The sequence below is a fragment of the Antechinus flavipes genome, chromosome 2, assembly GCF_016432865.1.
Source record: "Antechinus flavipes isolate AdamAnt ecotype Samford, QLD, Australia chromosome 2, AdamAnt_v2, whole genome shotgun sequence".
Lineage (NCBI taxonomy): Eukaryota > Metazoa > Chordata > Mammalia > Dasyuromorphia > Dasyuridae > Antechinus > Antechinus flavipes.
The window spans coordinates 551,486,632-551,508,904 of NC_067399.1; the positions used below are offsets into that span (position 1 = coordinate 551,486,632).

Sequence of the window (22,273 nt, forward strand, 5' to 3'; positions counted from 1 at the left end):
CCTAAGATTTAAAATAGCAGAATAGTATTGTCTAATATATAGGACCCTGGGAAGCAAATGATCTTGGATCTCTTCTAAGTTTTACCACAATTATGAAACTGAACATGCTATCATAGAGCTATCAGTGAGCTCAAGAGACTCAATTATCAAGGGATAATTCTAATTGTTAGCAAGTTTTTCCCTATCTTAAGTCTCAGTCTCCAACTTTTTTTCAAGTTTTACTCATTACTCCTAGTTTCTACCCTTTGGAATCAAAGCAGAATGAGCCTGATCACTTTTCAACAGGACAATCTTCATATACTTGAAGACAACAAATCTCACCCGAGTCTCTTCTGCTCCACCCTAAATATTTCCACTTTCTTCAATGGAGTCATATACAATATGCTCTCAAGCTCTTTCACTATTCTAGTTGGCTGAAATACTTCGAAGTTTATCATCATTCTCTTTAAAATGTACCCAGAATTGAACATAATACTACAAATGTAGAATAAACTGAACAAAGAACAATGAAATTATTGCCTTCCTAGACTTGGTCATTATATCTCTCTTAATATTGCCTGAGATAGAATTAACTTTTTTGATTTCCATATCACACTGTTGATTCATATGTAGCTTGTCTAATGAAATCCCCAGATCTTTTCCAGATGACCTGCTGTCTAGCAACATTTCTCTTTATTTATATTCATGTAGTTGATTTTTTTTTGTTTTTGTTTTTTGTGGTCCTCTTTTTGTTAATCCCCAATATTCTAACTTGTTGAGAACTTCCAAGTTCTCTGTCATCTAAAAATATAATAAATATATTATCTTTTCCTTCTTCAAGTCATTATATTGTTTTGTTTTATTCTGTTTTGCTTTCAGTTTGAAACAGCACTAGGACAAACGTATATCATTGGGACATTCTACCAAAGACTTATTCTCAGTTAACATCAAATCATTAATGACTACTTTTTGAGTCCAGCCATTCAACCAGTCTCTAATCCAACTAATTGTATAATCAAGTTTTTATTTCTCCATCTTGTCTGCTAGAATTAACATGAATGACAATCAAATGCTTTGCGAAATTCTAAGCAAATTCTATTTAAAACATTTCACTTGTTTTGTCAGGTTAGTAGTTCTGTCAAGAAAGGAAATGAGGTTAGTTTAACAGATTTGTTCATGATGAAGCCATCTAGAATTTTGATGAATATTGCTTCCTTTTCTAGATTTTTCACTAACCTTCTCCTTAATAAAATACCCTAAGATCTTGCCAGGAATAAAAGTCAATTTCACTGGGCTATTGTGAAATAATCATGGGTAATGTACTAAGAAGGAGCACAAGCATTCAAAGGATAACAAGTAAAATAATTTATTACTCATGATATTCAAATGCATGGCCTTTCAGGTTCACTGGCAAAGGGGATGTGTGTTCCAGTCAAGAGTATAGCACCCTGGGTTTCTTCCTTTATATCTGATTATTGTTGTAGATTCATAGAGACAAAGTGGGAGGAGGACCTTAGGACAGTCAATCCATGAGTGGGACAGGTTACAAACCTTCCCTACTTTATCAATCCTAATAACATTTGCACACATGGATTAGTTGAAGTGCTAAACTGATTAAGATCAAGATAGCCTTGTATTGCTTACCTAAATGAAACTGACGAAACCAGTTATTGAGTGGTATTTGGTAATAGGAACTTCCTGGTACACAGGCAAGTTAAGTCAGTGATGGAGTCAGTTCTGTCAACTAGGGCATAGCACTATTCCAGTTCTCACTATGATTTGTGGACTCCACTGAATTCATTTTTTTTGAAAACCAAAACAAAATTTGTATTCCATAAAACCTTTGGCACCTCTTCTGTTCTTCATGATCTATCAGAAATCACTTGTACATCATTCATAAACATAAATCAGTCATATATAACAAATCACTATAGTTCAGTAATAATATTTGCCAGATCTCTCCATGATCATGGACGTAATCTGTCAAGGCCTAGTTGTTTGAACATGCCAAGTTCTCTCTTACTATATCTCTACCTGTCTTAGGTTTCAACTCCTTATTGGTCATATTTGTTCTGTATTTTGCTGTTCAAAGATCATTTACCTCAGTAGAGAAAACACAAAAAAAAAAGTGTCAAAAGTTTGGCTTTCTCTCATAGTTATCATTACCTGGTATTGTCATTTGTTATCATCTCATATAACCCAAGTGATAGTATAATTTTTTGTATCATATTATTTTCCAAAAATTTAGGTTTTAAAAAGGCTTTGTCATTAACTTTCCTCTGCTATATCATCCCTGAAGCCATTAGTTTTGTCACTCCTAAAACTGTTTTATAGGATGCCACCATTTTAGAGCCATACTTTCTTATCTGCTTTTGCTTCCATCCTCCATATGTCTTTGTATGTATCCAAAGTAGATCAATGATTTCCCTGGATATCCACATTGTGCTCTTTAGACCACTTCTTTTTTCATCTCACCTAAATGGAGAGGTCTGAAACTCCAAAAAGGTATGCTTGAATCAGACAACTGAGCACTTAAGGCTAATTACCTATTGGATGTGAGACAATTGACTCTATTACCATATGTTTGGATAAATGGCTCTTCTCACCATGGGTGGTTGCTGAATGTTTGGTGTTAAGATAATCATAGCCAAGGATTGGAGGGCAGAGGGAAAGGGGCCAGAGAGGCACTTGGGAGCAGGAGGAGGAAGAGAGAGGCTCCTGACTCAGAACTCCAAAATCAAAGAGAGATCTTTGACAAGTGGTGTGACAGTTTGCCTGCTTCCCCTAAAGACCAAGGACTTTAATTTATCCTGACTCTGGCTAACCCCAAGGCCCTCCAGGGAGCGAGCCTGTACTTTACACCTAAATTGTTCATCTCTGTGTCCTCAGAATTGCATTCTTGAGAGCTTCCAAGTCTTCCTGGACCAACTCAGTCTATAGATTTTTAGACTATGATATCCTACCCTTCTTTAACCTGAAACAGTTGAGATCAGTTCTCCTGATCATTGAGTGTATATCTAGCTATGCTCAGATTTTCCTTTCTCTACCATAAATTCTGAAGGAAAGTGATCATTTCTATCCAAAACTCCATATCTAAACCACAATATTCAGGTCCTCCTTATTAGTCAAATTTGGGCAAGAATAGTACTTTCCTTCACTGGTTCATGTGGTTCAAAATCCACATTTTGAAAGATAAGATTCTTGTTAATATTTTGTTGTATTGGATTGAATCATTAAGTGTAAAAATAATCACTTAAACTACTTTTGGAAAAGAGAGAAATAATTCAGCTAATTCAGGTCCTTCATTCCTACTATATCTTATGTCTTTCTGTAGCAATAGTATAATGTTTCTTGAATTCCCCAACTATTTTCTAATTAAATCTGTGTGATACTTCAGTGGCAATATCACTTCTGTTTCTATCTCCATGGAGACATGGATTTAAGATCCTTAACCAATTTGATTCTCTTCCTCTGTACACTTTCTGGCTTATCAATATCATTCTTAAATTATGACCCTCAGAACTGAACATAGTACTCCAAAAGAATTCTGGTAAGACCTTCCTTATTCTTAGAAGCTATGTACTTTTTTTTTCTTTTTTTATTATTAAAGCTTTTTATTTTCAAAACATATGCATAATTTTCAACATTCACCCTTGTAAAGCCTTGTGTTCCAAATTTTTTCCCTTCCTTCCTCTCTTCCCTTCCCAAAATAGCAAGTAATTCAATATATGTTAAATATGTGCAATTCTTCTATACATATTTCCACAATTATCATGCTGCATTAAAAAAATCAGATCAAAAAAGAAAAGAATGAGAAAGAAAACAAAATGCAAGCAAACAGCAACAAAAAAGTGAAAATACTATGTTGTGATCCATACTCAGTCCCATAGTCCTCTCTCTAGGTATATCTATATCTCTTCATCACAAGACCATTGGAACTGGCCTGAATCATCTCGTTGAAAAGAGTCGTATCTATCAGAATTGATCATTGTATAATCTTGCTGTTGCCATTGTACTTCTTAATTCAGCCTAAAATCATGTTACTTTTTTGGGCATTTATAGCATACTTCTGACTCACTGAGTTTGCTGTGCTCTAAAAATCTCAGATCTTTGTCAGAAAAATTGTCATTTAACTGTGTATTACCCATCTTCTACTTATGAAATTGATTTTTTGTGCCCATGCATACTTTATATTTATCTTTATTTGACTTTCATCATATTAATTCCAGTCCAATTCTTTACCCCTTCAATATCATATTGGATCTTGACTTGGTATTAGCTAACTTCAATTTCTGTCATCTGCATGCTTTTGTTTAAGTCATTGAGAAAAATGGTAAACAACCCAGAGCTAAATATAGATCCCTGAGATTAGGGAACTCCCATGATAACATTCTTCTCTTTTAGGAGAGTGATGAAGCATCATTTTGACTTAGATGGCAATTATTTATCCATGGCAGAAAGATATTCTACTGGAAACAAGATCAGTAGTCCTTTGGTTTTTTTTTGGGGGGGGTTTTTTGTTTTTTGTTTTTTTTTTGCTAATAGTTCTTGTATCCTAATATTTTATAAGAATTACTTTTCATTTTATCAAGGACATATTAGAGATAGTTTATTTTCAATAAGCACTTCTGCTTCCCATATGAATAATAAATGAGTAATTATTTTGCAACATTAGTATTCCCTATTATACTATCAAGTTATATTTTCCTAAAATTTTGAGACCCTGAACTTAAATTATATCTTTTGCAAACTAAATGCTGCCCTCTTTGTTCTCTATGTATACCTCATATTCATTTTTAGGAAAAAAAGATTCTAAATTTAGGAGAGAACTCAAATAACGAGCCGGTCATATCTATGTTAACAATATAAATTTGTTAAATACAATAAAATTATATGGAAGTTCCCTTCAAGATGCAGGTACATATTTTGAAATATTAATGAGAAATAGTGTAAATAAATATGTCCCAAGAAGAAAATGAAACCCAATTTTCCTTACTTCTAGCCCAGTACCTTCATCTAGGTTGTTGAAATCCATCCTCCCTTCAGAGTAAGGGAACACAAGACCTTCTAAAGCAAAGCAGTAGTTCCTAGTTTCATGAATCAGGACAAGCATCCAGAGGGAAGTGGGGTGGAGATGGAAAAGTGACTTTTTTTTTCTTCTGGAACCACTTTGGTCCCAAGTTAACTTTGCTACATACCCCATTCTCCTGGGAAGTTTAAATAGTTTATTAAGGGAAAGCTTAAAGGAAAGAAAAGTCCTAGAGAGGAAAGACTAAATTTTAGTGCCTCCACCCTATACCACCTGTTTCCTGGGGCAGATTGTGTAAGGGAAAAAAAAAAAAAAAACAACTTCTGAGCTTAAGAAAGCATTTCAGAAGGCCTTGGGGTAGTCAAATCCCTTCCCCTCCATTTCATAAAATGCTCTGCCTGATGGCTTTATAGGATGGCCTACTATACTTTCAGCTGAGCCATCATAAACAATTCCTGAGTTCTCAGCCTCAGGAAAATATGAGAGAACAAGAAGGGAAAAATTGGGGGAGGGGGAAGAGACCTGTGAGAGTGTCCTTGTATCACTTTTTCTGACCACTTAGGGAGTACTTGCCCTATGTGAGTTTTCCATAAAATAATCTTTTTGACAAGCATACATTTGGCATTCAAACAATATGGCCAGCCCAACAGAGTAGAGCTGGAATGCTTGGCAGTTTAATTAAACAAAGCACTTCAATGTCTGGTATCTTAACCTGCCGGGTGATCTTCAGAATTATTTCTAAGACAATTCAAGTGGAAGTGATTCAGTTTAGAACTGATCTTATGACATGGGAGACACTTACACAGGACACTTACATGTACTCTTATCAGAGAAGGTGCTATGAGCTCTGTGGCCAAAGCAGAATTAAAAAGTTCAAGAGAAATGCAATTGTTTTCTTACTCATTTACTTTCATTTTTTGATCTGATTTTTTTTGTGCAACAAGATAATTTTATAAATATGTTTATACATATTGGATTTAGCATATATTTTAACTTGTTTAATATGTACTGGATTGCCTGCCATCTAGGGGAGGGAGTGGGGGGAAGGAGGAGAAAAGTTGAAATACAAGGCTATGTAAGAGTCAATGTTGTCAAATTATCTATGCATATCTTTTGAAAATAAAAAGCATTATAAAAAAAGAGAAACGCTAGATGCTCAAAGTTAAAGAATCTACCTCGATAGTCACGTGGACTATTTGTGCCCATCATGTGGTAAGGCATTCTAAACCCATATTGGTCTGAGCTGTCACAGTCAGACACACTGTAACTTGATTTGAACATAGTGATATCATTTGGTCCTCTTCAAAAAGAAAGAACAACCAGAACTCTGAGGAATTTCTGCGGATAATCACTGATCTCTCAATGATGAGGTTCCACCTTATTCCTCTTATCACCAGCTCCTACCTGACCACCAATCTACTATTACACTACTAGACATCCTTCAGCTTTCTTCCTGGAAGATGAAAGCTGTTCTTTATATTTCACAGTTTCTTCCTTAACTGTAGTTATAGTTCTGTGAAAACCTGTCCTGTACCCTATAGGAACAGTATTCCAATTCTTTGCCAAGGCAAGAGAATAAAATTAATTTTACTTGAGATACTTCACCTATAAATGTCTGGTATTTTCTAAATTTCTTCTATAGTAAATGTTACTTGTGTTTAACCTGCCTGTGTGATATACTTTAATATACAAGACAAGGGAAAAATGGTACTGAAAGAAGACCAGAAACAGTAAGGGAAATTTGGGACCAAAAGGTGAGATTATAGAAAGAAGAAATCTATTCCCTTCATTTTTTGCCAGCTAGGGTGTCAAGTTGCCATAATTAAGGAGACAAGTTAGGGTGTCTTGTTCCATTCATTATGTTTTTATCTACCACACTTTCTTCTCCCACTTTCCTTATGGGCACCTCATTTGCCTCATTCTATTTGAAGTTAAAATTCTCTTTTTTTCCCCTCTGCATTGTCTTTGTTCACCTTGACTCCATTAAAACCACCATAAAGAGGAAAGATCTAGGGAGATCAGAGAAAATTACTTCTAACCACAGGCAAGGTTATTTTCCTCTCCTGTGGTGAATACTTAGACTATTTAGCAGGAAAGAAGTGTACAGAGGCTTAGTAGGAATGAGGCCATGCTCAGATAACTACAATGGAGATTATTATAATATTATAACAACTTGTTTGCATAGTGCTCTGACAGTTAAAGCCTTCTGCAATATGGCTGCCACATATCTTTCTAATCTTATTTTATAATACTGTCTTTTGCAAGTTTTCCAATCCAAGCAAACCATTTTACTAGCAATTTTCCTTATGCCATATTACATGTGTAACCTTGGGCAATCAACCACTTGACACCCCCAGGTCTCAGTTGCCTCATCTATTAAAAGAAGGACATTTCTTCCCTTCCAGCTCTTAAATTTTTTTGTGATTCTGAAATCAGTACCCTTGTACAATACTAATAAAGTTGGCAAATGGGATATCTACATCTTTCAGTGTGACTAGGTATGAGTTAGACATTATCCGCTCCGAAATTAGACTTCAAGGGAATGAACCAGAATTTTTAAAGAAAAAAATCCAGCAGATATTGGTTACTTAGGAACATCTGGAGTCATTTCTCCCCACTGTTTAAAAGTCTAAGAAATTAGCCAGTTATCATCCTACTGCCCTTCTCTAAAATATCAGATGTTGCTGACTGCTGGGAGGTAAGTTGCTACTTCCAGACCCAACTCTCTAACGCAAAATGATAAATCTCCTTCTGACTCTGCCCAATTGCTAACTTCTTTATACTTTTCTATCTTCATTTTAGGGTATCTGGTTTCATTTCACTCCCCCAGGACTTTCCAATAGCTTGTCTACCACTGATTATACATCTTGGTAACAAAGGATATAGTCAAGGCATAGGCCTCTATCCACACATTTATGAAGTCTCTTCCTAGTTGGCCCATATTATCTAAAAACAAGGCTAATAAAGCATGTCCTGAAACTATGAAATAAAGGCTAAATGACAGAATGCCAACAAAGGCAGTATGAGATATGTTCAAAAACACATGGTATCTTAGAAAGAACTGAACCTGGAAATAGAAGGTCTAGATTCAAGTCTCAAGCTCTCGCACCTCCTACTTATATGATCATAAGCAAATTAATCCCCATGAACCTCAATTTCACATCTGTAAAATGAGGATAATATTTTTTACTACCTATCTCACAAATGATATAGTGAAGGAGCTTTATACACCTTGAGATACCACAAATCAGTGCACTATTATCAGGATTATTATTATATTTTGATTTTGTTTCTATGTCCCCCAGGTATATCATTATTACTCTTCCTTTACTAGACTTGTAAATTACTCCAATATTACCCCTTAAGGAGTATAGTCTAGGGACTCAGTTAAGCTGCTCCTCCTTATCTTATTCTTCTTACCCAAGGGTCACTGAATTGGGCTGAGAGCCACTGTTACCTCTCTGCCCCACTTTAAACAATGTGGCATTGATACCACATAGTAATTATCATTTGTGGCTTTTAAAATTGGCTTCTTTTCCTGTATTTTTCAGGACCAGGCAAAGAAGAATGTATCTATTGTGTCAACAATTTTAAAATCCATGAGAAGAAATGTGTTCCGGGCTGCAATGAAGGATTTTATTTTGCCAAGGTGCCAGGTTTCCTACAGAAAGTGTGTGCAAGGTACATAATCCTTTCTTGGAAGTTCTTGAGACCAAATAGGATTGTGGTTCATTATGTGACAATGAAGCGACATATATGAAGCTCCAAAACCTGTTAAGGACAAAGTTAGGATTAGAGCCCATGTGTTCAGAATTCTTTATACTATGTCACAAATATACAAGTATGGCTGCTGCTTCAAAATAATATGGTTTATATTGTCACTATCAATGAACATAATCAGAAAGGGGATAATAATGGATAGTATTTATATAGCACTTGGTGCTTGCAAAGGTCTTTATGGGAACTCTAATATCAAATCTTAAAAAAAGAAAAAAGACTCTAGCAGGGTAAGTACAATTACTGACCCCAATTGACAGATGAGAAAAACCAAGACCAAAAGAAGTTCTGACTTGCCCAGGCTCATCAGTATTTGAGCCAGAATTTAAACCAATAACTTCCTGACTCCAAGACCATTACTCTGTTCATCTTTCTTCCCTGTCTTTTCATTAGGCATATTTGTCCTTACATATATAGATGGGTCTAGTATCAGTAAGGAGATGTTGCTGTATTCTTTGGTTCTGGATCTGTACATAGAATCCATGAATAACCTGACACATTCAGGCAGATTCCAGGGAAAGAGACTCTCAAGCTGAAATAAGGTCATGATCAGTAAAGATTCCTTAGAAGAACTGGTACGAGCAAAAGTGTTGAACCATGGAATTGGGCCAGATTCCAAGCAAGCAGCCAACATTGTACAATTACATTCTTTCTTCCCCAGCTCCCTTCAGATATAGTTGGTTCTTTCCCCTGCCTCCTTTGCAACTATTATGTGCTAAAGGGCATGGAAAAAAACTGGCTCACCATTCTGCACATAGAGCTTCCTTGACCCATGGTGTCAAATTCAAATAGAAATGAGGGGTCCATTAAATCAATATTCAAGGATCCCTGTAGGCCACATGTTAACTTAAAAAACTACATGTTAATATATCTATGTTCCATTGTATTTTTATTTATCTTGTTAAATATTTCCCATTTATATGTTAAGCTGGTCCTGGCTACAGTCTGAAGTGCTGGGGCCTTAACATAAGAGGCTGGGTTGTGTGTTTGACACCTCTAACTCAGACCATGGCCAGAGACCCAGCTTACTGATTGGCCCTACTTGAACAATCAAGCTGTCTTCTTTTTGTATTTAAATCTCCATGACTTGACACAGTGGCTGGCACATCAAAGCTACTTAGTAAATGTTTATTCATTGATTGAACAATGCTTCTGAGCACTGACAGCCAGACTTATGACAATACTACCTCTTCCTAAACTTTAGAAAATGTAGCAAAGAGTGTCTTTTAATTTTAACTGTTCTAAGCAGTGTATCTTGTTGTGACTTAATACAGTTATTGTATGTATCCTCTGTTGAACATAATATTGCTTTAATTTTTTCAGTGATCCTTTACCTCAGTTCATTCACAAAGGCATTCCTTTGGCTTTTATATATTGAGAGCTATGACAACCAAGAAATATTTCGGACTGACTTGTTTTTCTAATAAATATCTATAGAATAAGACAGACTTAACCCCTTTCTTTTCCCAGTGGACTTGTGTTTTTTCTCAAGTACAACTGATTTCCCATTTCTAGATAGATACTTGGAAGGAAGAGAGAGTATTGTTTCCTTAAATAATGCTTGTGATGGCCTTGACAGAAATGCAATCCTTGCCAAGTCCCCAATCTACTGATTATGTCCATGGGACTTTCCCTCTCCACCACTGCTAGTGGGCTTGATGTACATGGTTGTCTTTTGATAACCATTTCAGTTTATTTCCTCCTTTTACTTTTTAAAAAGTGATTTAGTAAGCTAACAAGAGAACAAGTCATATACATTTCTATGATCTTATAAAAACCTAATATGGATTGTGATTATTTTACAAATTTACTGATGTGCATTCCTGACATCTTTAGTTAGTTTGCAAAGCTAATTTGCTCAGCTTCAACTTTCCTTGCTGAATCTTGATCTGGGCCAAGAATTCTCCTCTGAAGCAAACTCTTTACTTTTAACTAGCCAGATGGTTCTTGTATAATTAAACTAAATATCCCCAACTCAGGGAAAGCTTGGAATTGAATGATAAGAATCTTTTCTATTAATAATGCATCCTTAGTCCCAAAGGATGAAAGCTATTCTTTTATTTCTACAAATTCAGGGACTTGATGTGAACATTCTATGAAAAACAGTGAGAAGAGCCACTAATTTTGGAGAGCTAGCACTTACCTTCTAGTTCTGCCTCTTAGCATTTTAGTCAATTCTTTAATTTACCAATAAGATGCATACCTACATCAGTGAAGAGAATTTCTCCAAGCAGAAGTTCCCTACAAAAATCAAATCACAAGTCTAGACCCTGACATATCTAATCTTAATCATAGTTCAATTTAGTAACTGAAGATAAAGCTACAATACCTCATAAACTAGCCTGTCATGCGACTTATGCATACAAAAAATGTTGAACTTGGCATGACATTTCTTGAAATACATATATATATCACATGTATATGTGTATATATAAAACTTATGTATATATGCATATTATAAATTATATATGATATATGTAAATATGTGTACATCTTTATCTATATAATTTGTATAAAGCTTTAAAGTTTATAAAGCATTTCCCTTACAACAACTCTGTGAAGCAAATAATACAAGAATGATCCCATTTCACAGATGAGAAAACTGAGGTGATAAGGAAGTTGACTCACTTGTCCATGGTCAGACATAATATCTAATTGTTGAAGCCAAGATTCAATCCCTAATTCTAACAATTCTGCCTATTAGTCAACAATAAGCATTTTTCAAGCCCCTACAATCTGCCAGGCACTATATTAAGCACTGGACACCAAGAAGTCTAATGATAGTAAATCTCATTAGTTTAAAAATACTGTCAACCTTAAGGATTCTGCTTGGCCATACACATAGATTAAGAGGCATCCCTTCAGTATGCATTACATAAGATAAACAGTGCCCATGGAAGCACCTTGCCACTTCTGCAGTTCCCTCAAAGGTTTTGTCATTTCCCAGAGCATTTCCTAGTCCAGCTTAGCATTTGTCATTGGTTAATGTAGTAAATTACTTTGGAAATAACTTTTTTTCAGGAACAAAGGTCATCAACATCATTCTACACACAGCAAGTGCTCAGAGGGTATTAAATAGTACTTTATTAATATTATATATTATTTTATTAATTTATTACTATTTATTTATAATACTTATAATTTTAAATAAAATAATTATAGATATTAATATAATCAGAGAATTTTTTAAATGGGCTGATGTGAAAAATTCAAGCAAGGAGATTAATCTGTTAATAACAATACAAATTAGCTATTCCATTTTCCTTTCTTGCTAGATTTATGGGCTCCTAACATTTAAAAAATCTTCTGTTTTATAAATAAATCCAACACTGACAAGTTACATCATGAACCTTCTCAAAATCCTCAAGTGAAACCTTGCTACTATCACCAATACAATCCTAAATTGACATGATAAGAAAAGTGATACAGTGATTTGCAAAATTGTGAAGGCCTTTTTGTTCCATATGGGTTAAATTAAGAAAATTCATTTAATTGGTTCAAGCCATATAATTGAAGTTATTTAGTTTAAAACACACACACACACACACACACACACACACACCACCACCACCACCTCCCACACCACTAAAACTCTTATTCTGGATGGATGACTGTTCCATTATCAGAAAGGAGACACTACCAACAAGAATATTTGCCATTAAGGCATAGCCCAAGTGCTTGAAGTTTCTATAACAAGTATAATTTGTCTTTAAAATCTCTATTTCAAATCTTTGTTAAGTATCTTAACTCCTTATGTATGAGACAGATCAAGACAAGGGACAAGCACAGAGAGAGACTAAACGTATTTACCCTTAAGCAAGAGAGTACTAAGATCAGAGTTCTGCTTTAATATCTTACCATTTTCCTGTTTCCTTGAATCAGCTATCTTAACCTGGAGCCTCTGTATTGGATTATGTTTTTACACCTTAGGTTGAGCTTCACCAAACACTCAGCAGCATACTGGGGACTTGGGAAATATTTGAGAGTGCTTCTCAAGTGAATTTATGACTTTGTTTACTCCAACAGATGTGAAGAAAATTGTTTACATTGTGAAGGCTCCAGCAAGAATTGTGTCAAGTGCAAAACTGGTTTCATGCTGCTTGGAAACACATGTGTAGCAAATGATACCTGCAGCAATGGTCAGTAACCATTTGTGTGTGTGTGTGTGTGTGTACTGAATTGAATTGCATCTTTTACTAAAGACTCTGTAAAGTTACAGAATAAGAGGATGACAGGCTCAACATAAGAGTTATATGGTTAAGGTTGCATATTAAGTTTTGAGTAGCTTCCAGTTACATTATATTTTTTGAAAAAAAAAAGAGAAGAGAAATTCCCCTCTTCTATCATATTTTCTTAATAATGAATTGGCTTTCTTAGGAATTTTTTAGTTCATTCCTTAGAATTTGAAAACATATGGGATTTTGCAGGTGAGGATACTATAGTAACAAAAGGTAAGATGACTTGCTCAAGGCCACACAGCTAGTTGGGAGCAAAACCGAGACTAGAATGCAGGTCTTCTAGTTTAACAGTTTTTCTACTTACTCTATGCTTTGTCAAACTATTTGAATACAATATTGCTTTCTGCAAAACTCTCTCTCTCTCACTCATTCACATGTCACTGGCTTGACAACAGAGGCCCAAGATATTACTAGTGCTTTCACTATTTTTTAATTTTTATTTTTAATGTCTTGCCCTACTTCTTCCATTCCAGAAATATGATGACTAGATTAGAATCTAAGCAATCCTTGTATTGCCATTGATGTAGAAAACTATGGTCATGAGATTCAGAGCTAAAAGGCACCATAGTCAACTATGTCAAATACCTTCACCTCATTTTATAGTTGAGCAAACTGAGGCCCAGAGAAGTTAACTTACTTGAGATTGTCCAAGACAGTAAGTCAACAGAGCCAGATTCAAACTCAGTATTCATTTCATTATGTTATGATAAAAGGGAAACCAGGGAGAGGGAAGGTTCCACAGGAGTATGGATAGGACAGCACTGATCAATTTATTTAGTTTACAGTTAGTAAAAGGCAAAGAAACTTTTTAATTAGGGAACTGGAATTTTAACTCCTTTTTAAAGAGTAGGAATATAGCTGTTTAAATTATCTTCATATTTAGTAATTTGGGGGGGGGTTGTATAATATATAAAAATAATAAACTGTTATTCATGTGAGAGTTTGCTTTTCCACATATTCTTTCAGCATCTTAATGCAAAAGCTTCATGATAAATTTTCTCTTTTTTTTTCCTCATGAATTTGGGGGCTTCAGCTGCTGAAATGTTTTGTGAAATGGTGAAATCGAACAATCTCTGTGAGCGGAAGCTCTTCACACAACTTTGCTGTCGGACATGTCTTCTGGCTGGATAGGATGATTCAGTGTCTGCATCCAAGAAAGAGTTCGTCCTGCAAGTCCAGTTTAGCCCAACCTTTAGGACAAAGTATTTTTCAGTTTGGGGAAAATTTTCATATAGTGCCATTGAAGATGCTTTTTTAATGTTTGACAGTTTTAATCTCACCATGAACTTTTTTTTCTTTAGCATTGTCTCTTTTTTAACACAAGAAGGAGTTTTGTTACTGTAGTGAAAGTCTCAAAGGGTAGTTTTTGAAATGGTGATATTAATTCTTTCAAACATGGGGTCCCCTTAGCTGCAATGGGTATATAATTTGTACCTTGGCCATATTAGCCAAATCCCCTTAACAGACTCAAAATGGAAAAGCTGAAAATTTAAAGATTTCATGCTCAGGACTCATAACAGCATGTAGGAAAATGGGTTAACTGAATCTCCAGAACCAAAGCAGGAAGGGAAGAAATCTAATATAAAAGGTGTTTTTCCCCACCTTGTGCTATTGGATGGCATCATTGTAAATCTAAATAGAGTAACTAAAAGAGTAGAATACCTTTGTGTTCTAGCCACATATACAGTGAAGAATTGGATAAATCACAAACTAGAATGTCAGGCAAAAAAATTAAATTGGCCATTTGAAGAGCTCAAATATGTTGTAGTTTTGGCCATGTGTTTTATGATCTCTGAGGATAGAGTTTCTATTTCTACTTACTAAAGCTAATTCTGAAAATGCTATTAATGGGATCACCCATTCAAATCCAAAAGCTAATCAGAAGATTCTTACTTTTTCCATAGAACTCTACTACTGAGTTCAGTTTGCCACATTATTCATATTGCTGCAGATCTTCTTTCAATAGGGTTTTTTTTTAATTTTTAAATCTCAGTAAAGCCAGTTTACTTGTATTAGTACAATTCTCTGATAAAATCTTCCACTGGATGACAAGTATCTTAGGCATTCTAATGAATAAGCCAAGAAAAACCCTAATTATACTAAGCAACTTTGTAAAGCAAATCCAACCCTTCAGTAACTTTTTAAAAGAATCAATTGTTTGTGGAATTGCTTTTAAAATATATTTGGTGACATTTATTTTCAGTAACTTATGCAGTTGTGGGGTTTTTTTTCAGTAGATGTGTTTTTTTTTTTTAAAGGCAAATGGACACATTTTTGCGTGTACTATGGGCCTATATGGACAAAGAATGACTTATTCTTCTATGAAACATTTGTGGATATCATTTTTTTTAGCTGTGTATTCTAATTTTTGCCAATGTTAATTATTTTGAAAAGTGTTATTCCATATTTTTGCAGTGAGATGCACAGATCTGCTTTATCAATTCATTTTATTATGGAAATAACAGGATTTTGCCTTAAATTTTCTTTGAATAGCATTTTTTTTTGCCACTTTTCCTTACTCTCTTCTTCCATCTCTAATGTACTGGCCTTTTTCTCCATAAGCAGATGAAAACCATGGATCAGCAACCAAAAATCCCCCCAAAACAAAAACAAAGCAAAGAGAATAAAATTCTAAGCACTATTAATAAAAACAATTAACATCCCATAATAAAAGAATTTGTATTTCTTTCTAATTCACCAACTTTTTTTTTAAGTTATTGACCACTGTATGAAATGGAAGCATATAGTTAACTTTATATATGATATCTAGTTTTATCTACATACAAAATTTGCACCTCTTTTATGAAATATTGAAGTTGTTTGTGCTTTGTTTTTAAAGAAGGCCATGACATCAGGAAGATGATGCCATGACATGTAAGTGAATTGGATTTAAATGAGGAAAGGCTTTGCAAGGTTACCTGCCTCACTTTCTCCTCTACAGCCACCTGGGTCCATTATGAAAATAAAGTTGTAAAGTTGAAAAGCCTAGTTCTAAAGTATTACTTATGAAAAAAATTAAGGATAAAGAAATAAGGGGAAAAGAAAATGATTTAACTTTATTGTGAAAATAGTCAGTCATAGGTTGAGTTATGAGGTTTGAAACAGCATATAGCACACTACAGACTGGGGAGTGGGAGGGAATGGAGGGATCTTACAAGGAAAGAAGCTCTTCCTTATCTCTGTACTCAAATGTGTTGAAGGAAAACTAATTTTGCTTCCAGCACTATCAGATTTAGCTCAAGTTCTAGACTCTCTCCCAGCACTTACTTGCACTTGTCAGGTTGATTCCTCAGAACTCAAAAACTACCTTAAGGATCTAGGGTTAGCTTTGAAGGGATGTTTTTCTAATACTATAGCTCATTAGCCTCAATTGTTGCATTTTCTCAATTTTTATCAATTAATTCTAATTAGTTAGACTTAGAAATATCTTCTAGAAAAAATATTTATTAAGGTGGTATAGTAAGAAAAATAAGTACAAAATATGTCCTCTACCCTCCCAAAAAGTCTGTAACATCCTCTTCAACAAAGTAATATAGATTCCAGGAGAAAGATGGTTTAAGTTTAGGGAGCACATTTGGCTGAGAGTTAACTTATAGCTCTTAAAAGTTTTTTGTTTTTTTTTTAAGTCCTCAAGATGCCGCCCTTAGATATAGTGTAGTTTTTTTTGCTGGGTTTCTTGAATCTCCTTTTTAAAAATCATATTTAGTTTGTTCTTATCTCCTGATGCAGATACTATCATTGGCCATTACTGTCCCTGGGACCCTGCTAACTGATAGAAAAGTCCAAATCCTCCAGCCTTCCAAAGATAATGAGATTCTCCTTTGGAAAATCAGGAGATAGAAGTAAAACAGATGGAAACTAAGGCTGAGGCCAGCACTTTTCTCTTCAATACCTCCAAGCAATTCCCTCTCAGACGTTTGGCTATAAAAATTCAACCCAAGCCATCATATCTTTAAATCTTTGGATTCCAAAATGGTCTGATATTTTATGGATGATCTAGAGAGAGTGACCAAGTTTTCTTAACTTTCAACACAATATCACTTCTTTTTATTTAGTGACTAAATTGATCAAATATTTTTCCATACTTATTCTAAAATCTATAATTGACTACATAGATTTGTGTGGCCCTTGTTCATATTTAATTCACAACTCTAATCATATTACTCAGTGATAGATAGACATCAGAGTGTAGCATTACATGGGTGAGGCAACTGATGCACTCAATCAACCACCATCCTAACACTGGAAATATTGCATCTGTATTTCTTTAGGTGTAATTTCAAAATTCATCAAGTCACTGTGCAAATATGGGGTAATTCAATTACAGTTCAATTACAAATCTGACAATAGGATTCATGTTTATGAACCAAATTTTTAACATGCATATGTAATTTAACACATGTTATTAGCTTCTGAGCTTATAACTTTAATGGGTAATAATGTACAATCCAAGAATATGATACCAACATTAGAAATCATCTCCTCTAGTTTTTCTCTATATCAAATATCCAATGAGAAAGGGACCAATATTATTGAAAAAATAATTAACATCTTCAGTGTCTTCACAGAGAGACCTGTGGGTAGCTTCCAATACAACAATCCAATTATATTTATTAAACACCCATTAAGTGAAAGAGGCTGTGATTAGCACACAGGATACAAGAAGAGAGAGAAGAGGGAAAGAAGAGAAAAATATTATTCAAGATTTTCTACTTGAATGAGCATAGTAGTACACTTAACAGAAATAAGGAGTTTGTTGAGGAGTACATCTCAGAGGGGTAGCCTACCTATCACTCACGTGGGTCACTTAAAAAGCTCTAAAAATATAGGGACTGGCAATCAGTTCATTGATGAGAAAATGATATTTAGGAAAAAATTTAAAAGATAGTATGTCATGGGGCTTATATTTAGGCCCCAAATGCTGAGTCAATGTCCCTGTGTCTCTGGTCAACTCCATCCATAAAAATAATACTGAAAAAACCCAAGGACCAAGGTGGAAATGATGTAGGTGACTGCTAGATAGAGAATCTGGAAGCAAAATGCTAAAGGTAGTTAAAGAAGCCTTTCTCATGCTTGCCTCCATTGACTCTATTCTACCTTTCCACTAACAAAGAACAAGCTGTGAAGAATGATTATCTCAAATAATCTTACAAATGAGCTATCCATGAGGAGAATTATTCAAAAAGCAGGCAAGATGCTTCATTCCATGACAGAACATCAGGTTAAAAACAAACAAACAAAAAAAAAAAAAAAAAAAAAACAGTGTCATCAAGAGCTGAACCAAGTTCCTGAATTTCCCAACTAATTGGACTTTGACCTTTCTAGAAGATATGATTAGAAAAGTTAAGTGAGAAACACGTATTAGCATTCAAAGAGAATATGAGTCGAAGCACTTTGAACTTTGGCCAAGAACACAAATGAAAGATATATCTCTAAACTGATTTAACAAAGGTAAGATTTGAATAGAGTAATGGGCACACAGATTGTTGTTTTAGTGTATTTGATTTCATTCGTTTGCTTTTATAATAATAAGTACTGTATACAATCAAGCCATTTTCTATGGTCAGTTCCATTGTGCTATATGCTATGTGACTGAGGTCTATTGAAGTGCAACAGAGAAAGGAAGAGATAGATATTTTCTGGTGAGTACATAGGATTCTTAACTGACCACACTCCTGGATGAATGAAGAGAGAGAAAATAATAAGAACCAGGCTATGCAGGTCACTTGCCTTTTGAAAACTAGAGAGAACTTGTCCTTTCCTCCTGACACCCTTTGGTACTGGATGGAATACATAACCAACCCCTAGAATAAGTACAAGTTTGTGAATACGAGGCTTTCATTAATGAAAAGGGTCTGGGAACTGAGCAGGAGCACCACTTAGTGGCTGGAAATAAAAATACAATGAGTTCTGGCACTGATTAAAATTAGGTAGTCTTTCTAGCATTAAAACCAGAAGTCAGTAATTATCTGTTGATTTTCAGTCAAAGAAGCAAGGGATTAAAAGGAACATTATAGATCATTCAACAAGCATTTCACTTCAACAAATAAGTATCAAGTGTCTACTATATGCAAGTATGTGTTAGTCAATGAAATACAAAAACAAAAATGATAGTCCTTGTACTTAAGGAGATTACCTTTTTTAAGGGTGTGGTGAATATAAAATGTGTACACAGATAAGTATAATGCAAGACAGAAAGTGATTACAACAGGAAACATCTAGACAAAATCCTTTTTAAAAATTTGAAGAGAGAATATTTTTAACTTTATGCAATCCCACTGAAAAAGTATTGACCCAGTTATTTGAGACTTGTAAGGTCAAACAATTAATGAAAGAACTAGACCAAGAATCCGAGTTAGTCCACTGTTATGACCTGCCACCTTAATCTTTATATTTATGCTGTATTTTTATATGCATCTGTCTCTTCCACTATAGCATAAGCTCCTTGCAAATAGAGATGGTTTCAGGCTTTGTATTTGTGCTCCTTAGTACATGGTAGGTATTTAATAAGTACTTGTAGGGAAGAGTTGCTGTATGCATAGCACAAATGGATCCCACATGTATAGTGAGGACCACACTACTGTGTTGTTGGGAGGGAGATTTTCATTCTTGTTAAGAGAGAAAGGTTATGCTTACAAGCCTCTCTGCTCTCCTCAGAGAGAAGGGGATTCCAGGATAGAACTTTATCTATTTGCTTTCTTAAATATTATTATTCTAGGAGATATAACTAGATTCATGATAACTTCTAATCAGAAAAGAAAGGACCCAAGTTCCATATCCAAAACTTGACCCTTTTCCCACTAAATACCAGTTCCACAGGGAATACACAGAGAATAGGAAAGAAGTCCACTTATCCAAATCATAGGAAAATAGAAATTAAAGAGTGTATACTTAGGAGAATAAATGCCTGACATTACAGAGTGAAGAAGCCCAGTAACTCAGCTCACCTAAGAATGTCCTTGATTTCACACAAGGGGAACCTCCCTATATTCTCTAGAGTCCAGCTCCTTAAACCATGGTTCACAACCCCATGAGGGATCTCATAACTGAATGTGAAGGATCACAAAACTATTATTTGTTATCAATAAATGTTTGATTTGTATCCTTATTTTTATATATTTGAGATCATGTAAATATTTCTCAGGCAAAAAAGGGTAGCTAGTGGGAAAAGTTTAAGAAGTCCTGCTCTAGAGTTGCAAGCTGGCAATAAGGACATGATGGAAACTGCCAGTTCCTCTCATGTCATCCTGTAATTTTTTCCTTCAATATCCTTAAATGGGGTTGGCAGAAGCCCCAGTGCAACTCAAAACAAGTCTCAAAAATGACTCAAAATTTGATAAAATTTGATTAAAAAAAGCTTGCCCTGAAGAGTCCCAAAATGGACTCAAAAGAGACTAGTGAAGAAATGAAGCTCCCTGAGTTCTCACTAACTCCACTCCACCCCTCATGCAGAATAGGGCCTTCATCTCTACCAATTAGGAGAGAGTTCCATACTGATTGAATGGAAAAGATGTCACCTCATATAGCCATAGTTCTAATGAGAGAGTCAAGTATTTTTCAAATCCCACCAACATTTATTAAGTACTTAATTATATGCAGGGCATTGAATCAGGTTATGGAGATGCAAAAACAGGAATGAACAATATAGTCTTTACTCTAGATCATCAATAACAGTGGAAATAATAAATGTTCTGTGGAACAATTGTTTCCAGAAGAACAAAGGATCTTAGTATCATAGAACTATAGTATGAAGAAATGGACCCAGGGAGGTTGTGACTTATTGAAGGTCATACAGGTAATAAGCATAAAAAAAAAATCAAATTGGGACTTATATCCTCTGGTTTTGGAACTAGTTCCTCAAAAAGTTGGGGTGAGGGGAAAAGAGAATAAAGAAAAGAAAGAGAAGATGAAAAAGCGGGGACCCTAAAATTTCAAATCCATTTTAAATTTTAAGTCTTCTCTTAAACTCTAAATTTCTGCTTCATCTCTAATGAGGAGTATAATCCCACATCTTCACATTCTATTTAGTACATATTTCTATTTTTCTCTCTTCATCTTTCCTCATATCTCACTACAACCACCACAGTACAAATCTTCATTGTTGACAGCAGAGAATCACCATCAAACACTAAAGAAAGTTAATCTTTTTGTTTTTTAGGGTTCCTCTTAATTCATTTCCCCCATTGAAATTTAAACAGGAATCAGCCATAGCTACTCCAGCTTCATTTTGAAGTAATTTTACCAATTAGATGAAACGCCTCATTATATTGTATTGGTAATAGGAGATAAAGAAGTTTTTCATTTTTTTCAGGAAAATTCTATACAGAGATATTAATCTTTGCTAACAGAGTACTTAAGAAATGGAAATCCAAAGAAGAAATTATTTCCAAAGCTATTTTATTTTTGCCAAAAAGAGATGAAGAAAACCAGCTGTGAGGCAGTGTTCATTTGCCATGGAATAAAAAATGTACATTTTTCCACAAATAAATAAATGTCATACTGTTCAGCTTTTGTTTTTGATGTTTTGCTTTGTTTTGTTTTGTTTAAAGAAATGATGCTATATGATAGAGTAACCCCCCCATGTGGTGCTCTCTGGAATTGTTTAAGCTTTTTTTTTTTTTTTTTAATTTTTGAAATTTCCTGTTATTTTACCTTTTTGTCTGTTTTTCTTTCTTTTTTTAAAGTATTTTTTTGGTTCATTTCAGTACATTATACAAATCCCTATTGTCCTCTCATCTGAACCCCCAACTGCATACATCCAGAAAACAGGTAAAACAACACAAAAGGATTGACTGGTGGTACGCATGCAACCTTACCCTTTTAGCAATTTCCTGCTTGTTAAAGCAAAGGGCAAAAGAAGCAGGAGGTTACATGATAGGGCCAAGACAAACTACCATCACCTTGATTACCATATCCCCTCTAGCCCTGATGCGGTTCACGACCCTGAAAGCAAGAATCATAGGAATAGAAGTATCCCTCAGGTGTTCCATTGTGAGGAAGGAAATCACTACCACCTGCTGACCAACTGCCATTTAAGGCAGATAAGCACAAGAGCCCTGGAAGAGGTGTAGCTCTTGGAAAGGGGATCAGATATTTTCCCATGGAAACAGGGATCCTGAGCCTAGCAGCAAAAGGAGTTCCCCAAGAGAATCCATAGAAGCCCAGCATGGAAATCTTAGCTCATATAAAGATAGCTAATGTAATGAGCATAGGGAGTGTCTGACTGATTCTTCAGAAAATTCTTCTGGGT

The 22,273-nt window shown here is 34.9% G+C and overlaps 1 protein-coding gene across 1 annotated transcript in view; it reads left to right on the top strand.

Annotated features, from left to right (window-relative positions):
• PCSK6 (proprotein convertase subtilisin/kexin type 6) overlaps positions 1 to 21,529 on the top strand; it is a 250,333-nt gene extending 228,804 nt beyond the window's left edge. Inside the window, 3 exon segments of the mRNA XM_051980972.1 lie at positions 8,560 to 8,689; positions 12,812 to 12,924; positions 14,057 to 21,529. Coding sequence (XP_051836932.1) covers positions 8,560 to 8,689; positions 12,812 to 12,924; positions 14,057 to 14,154 — 341 coding nt within the window. The 3' untranslated portion in view covers positions 14,155 to 21,529.
• Positions 21,530 to 22,273: the final 744 nt, after the last annotated feature.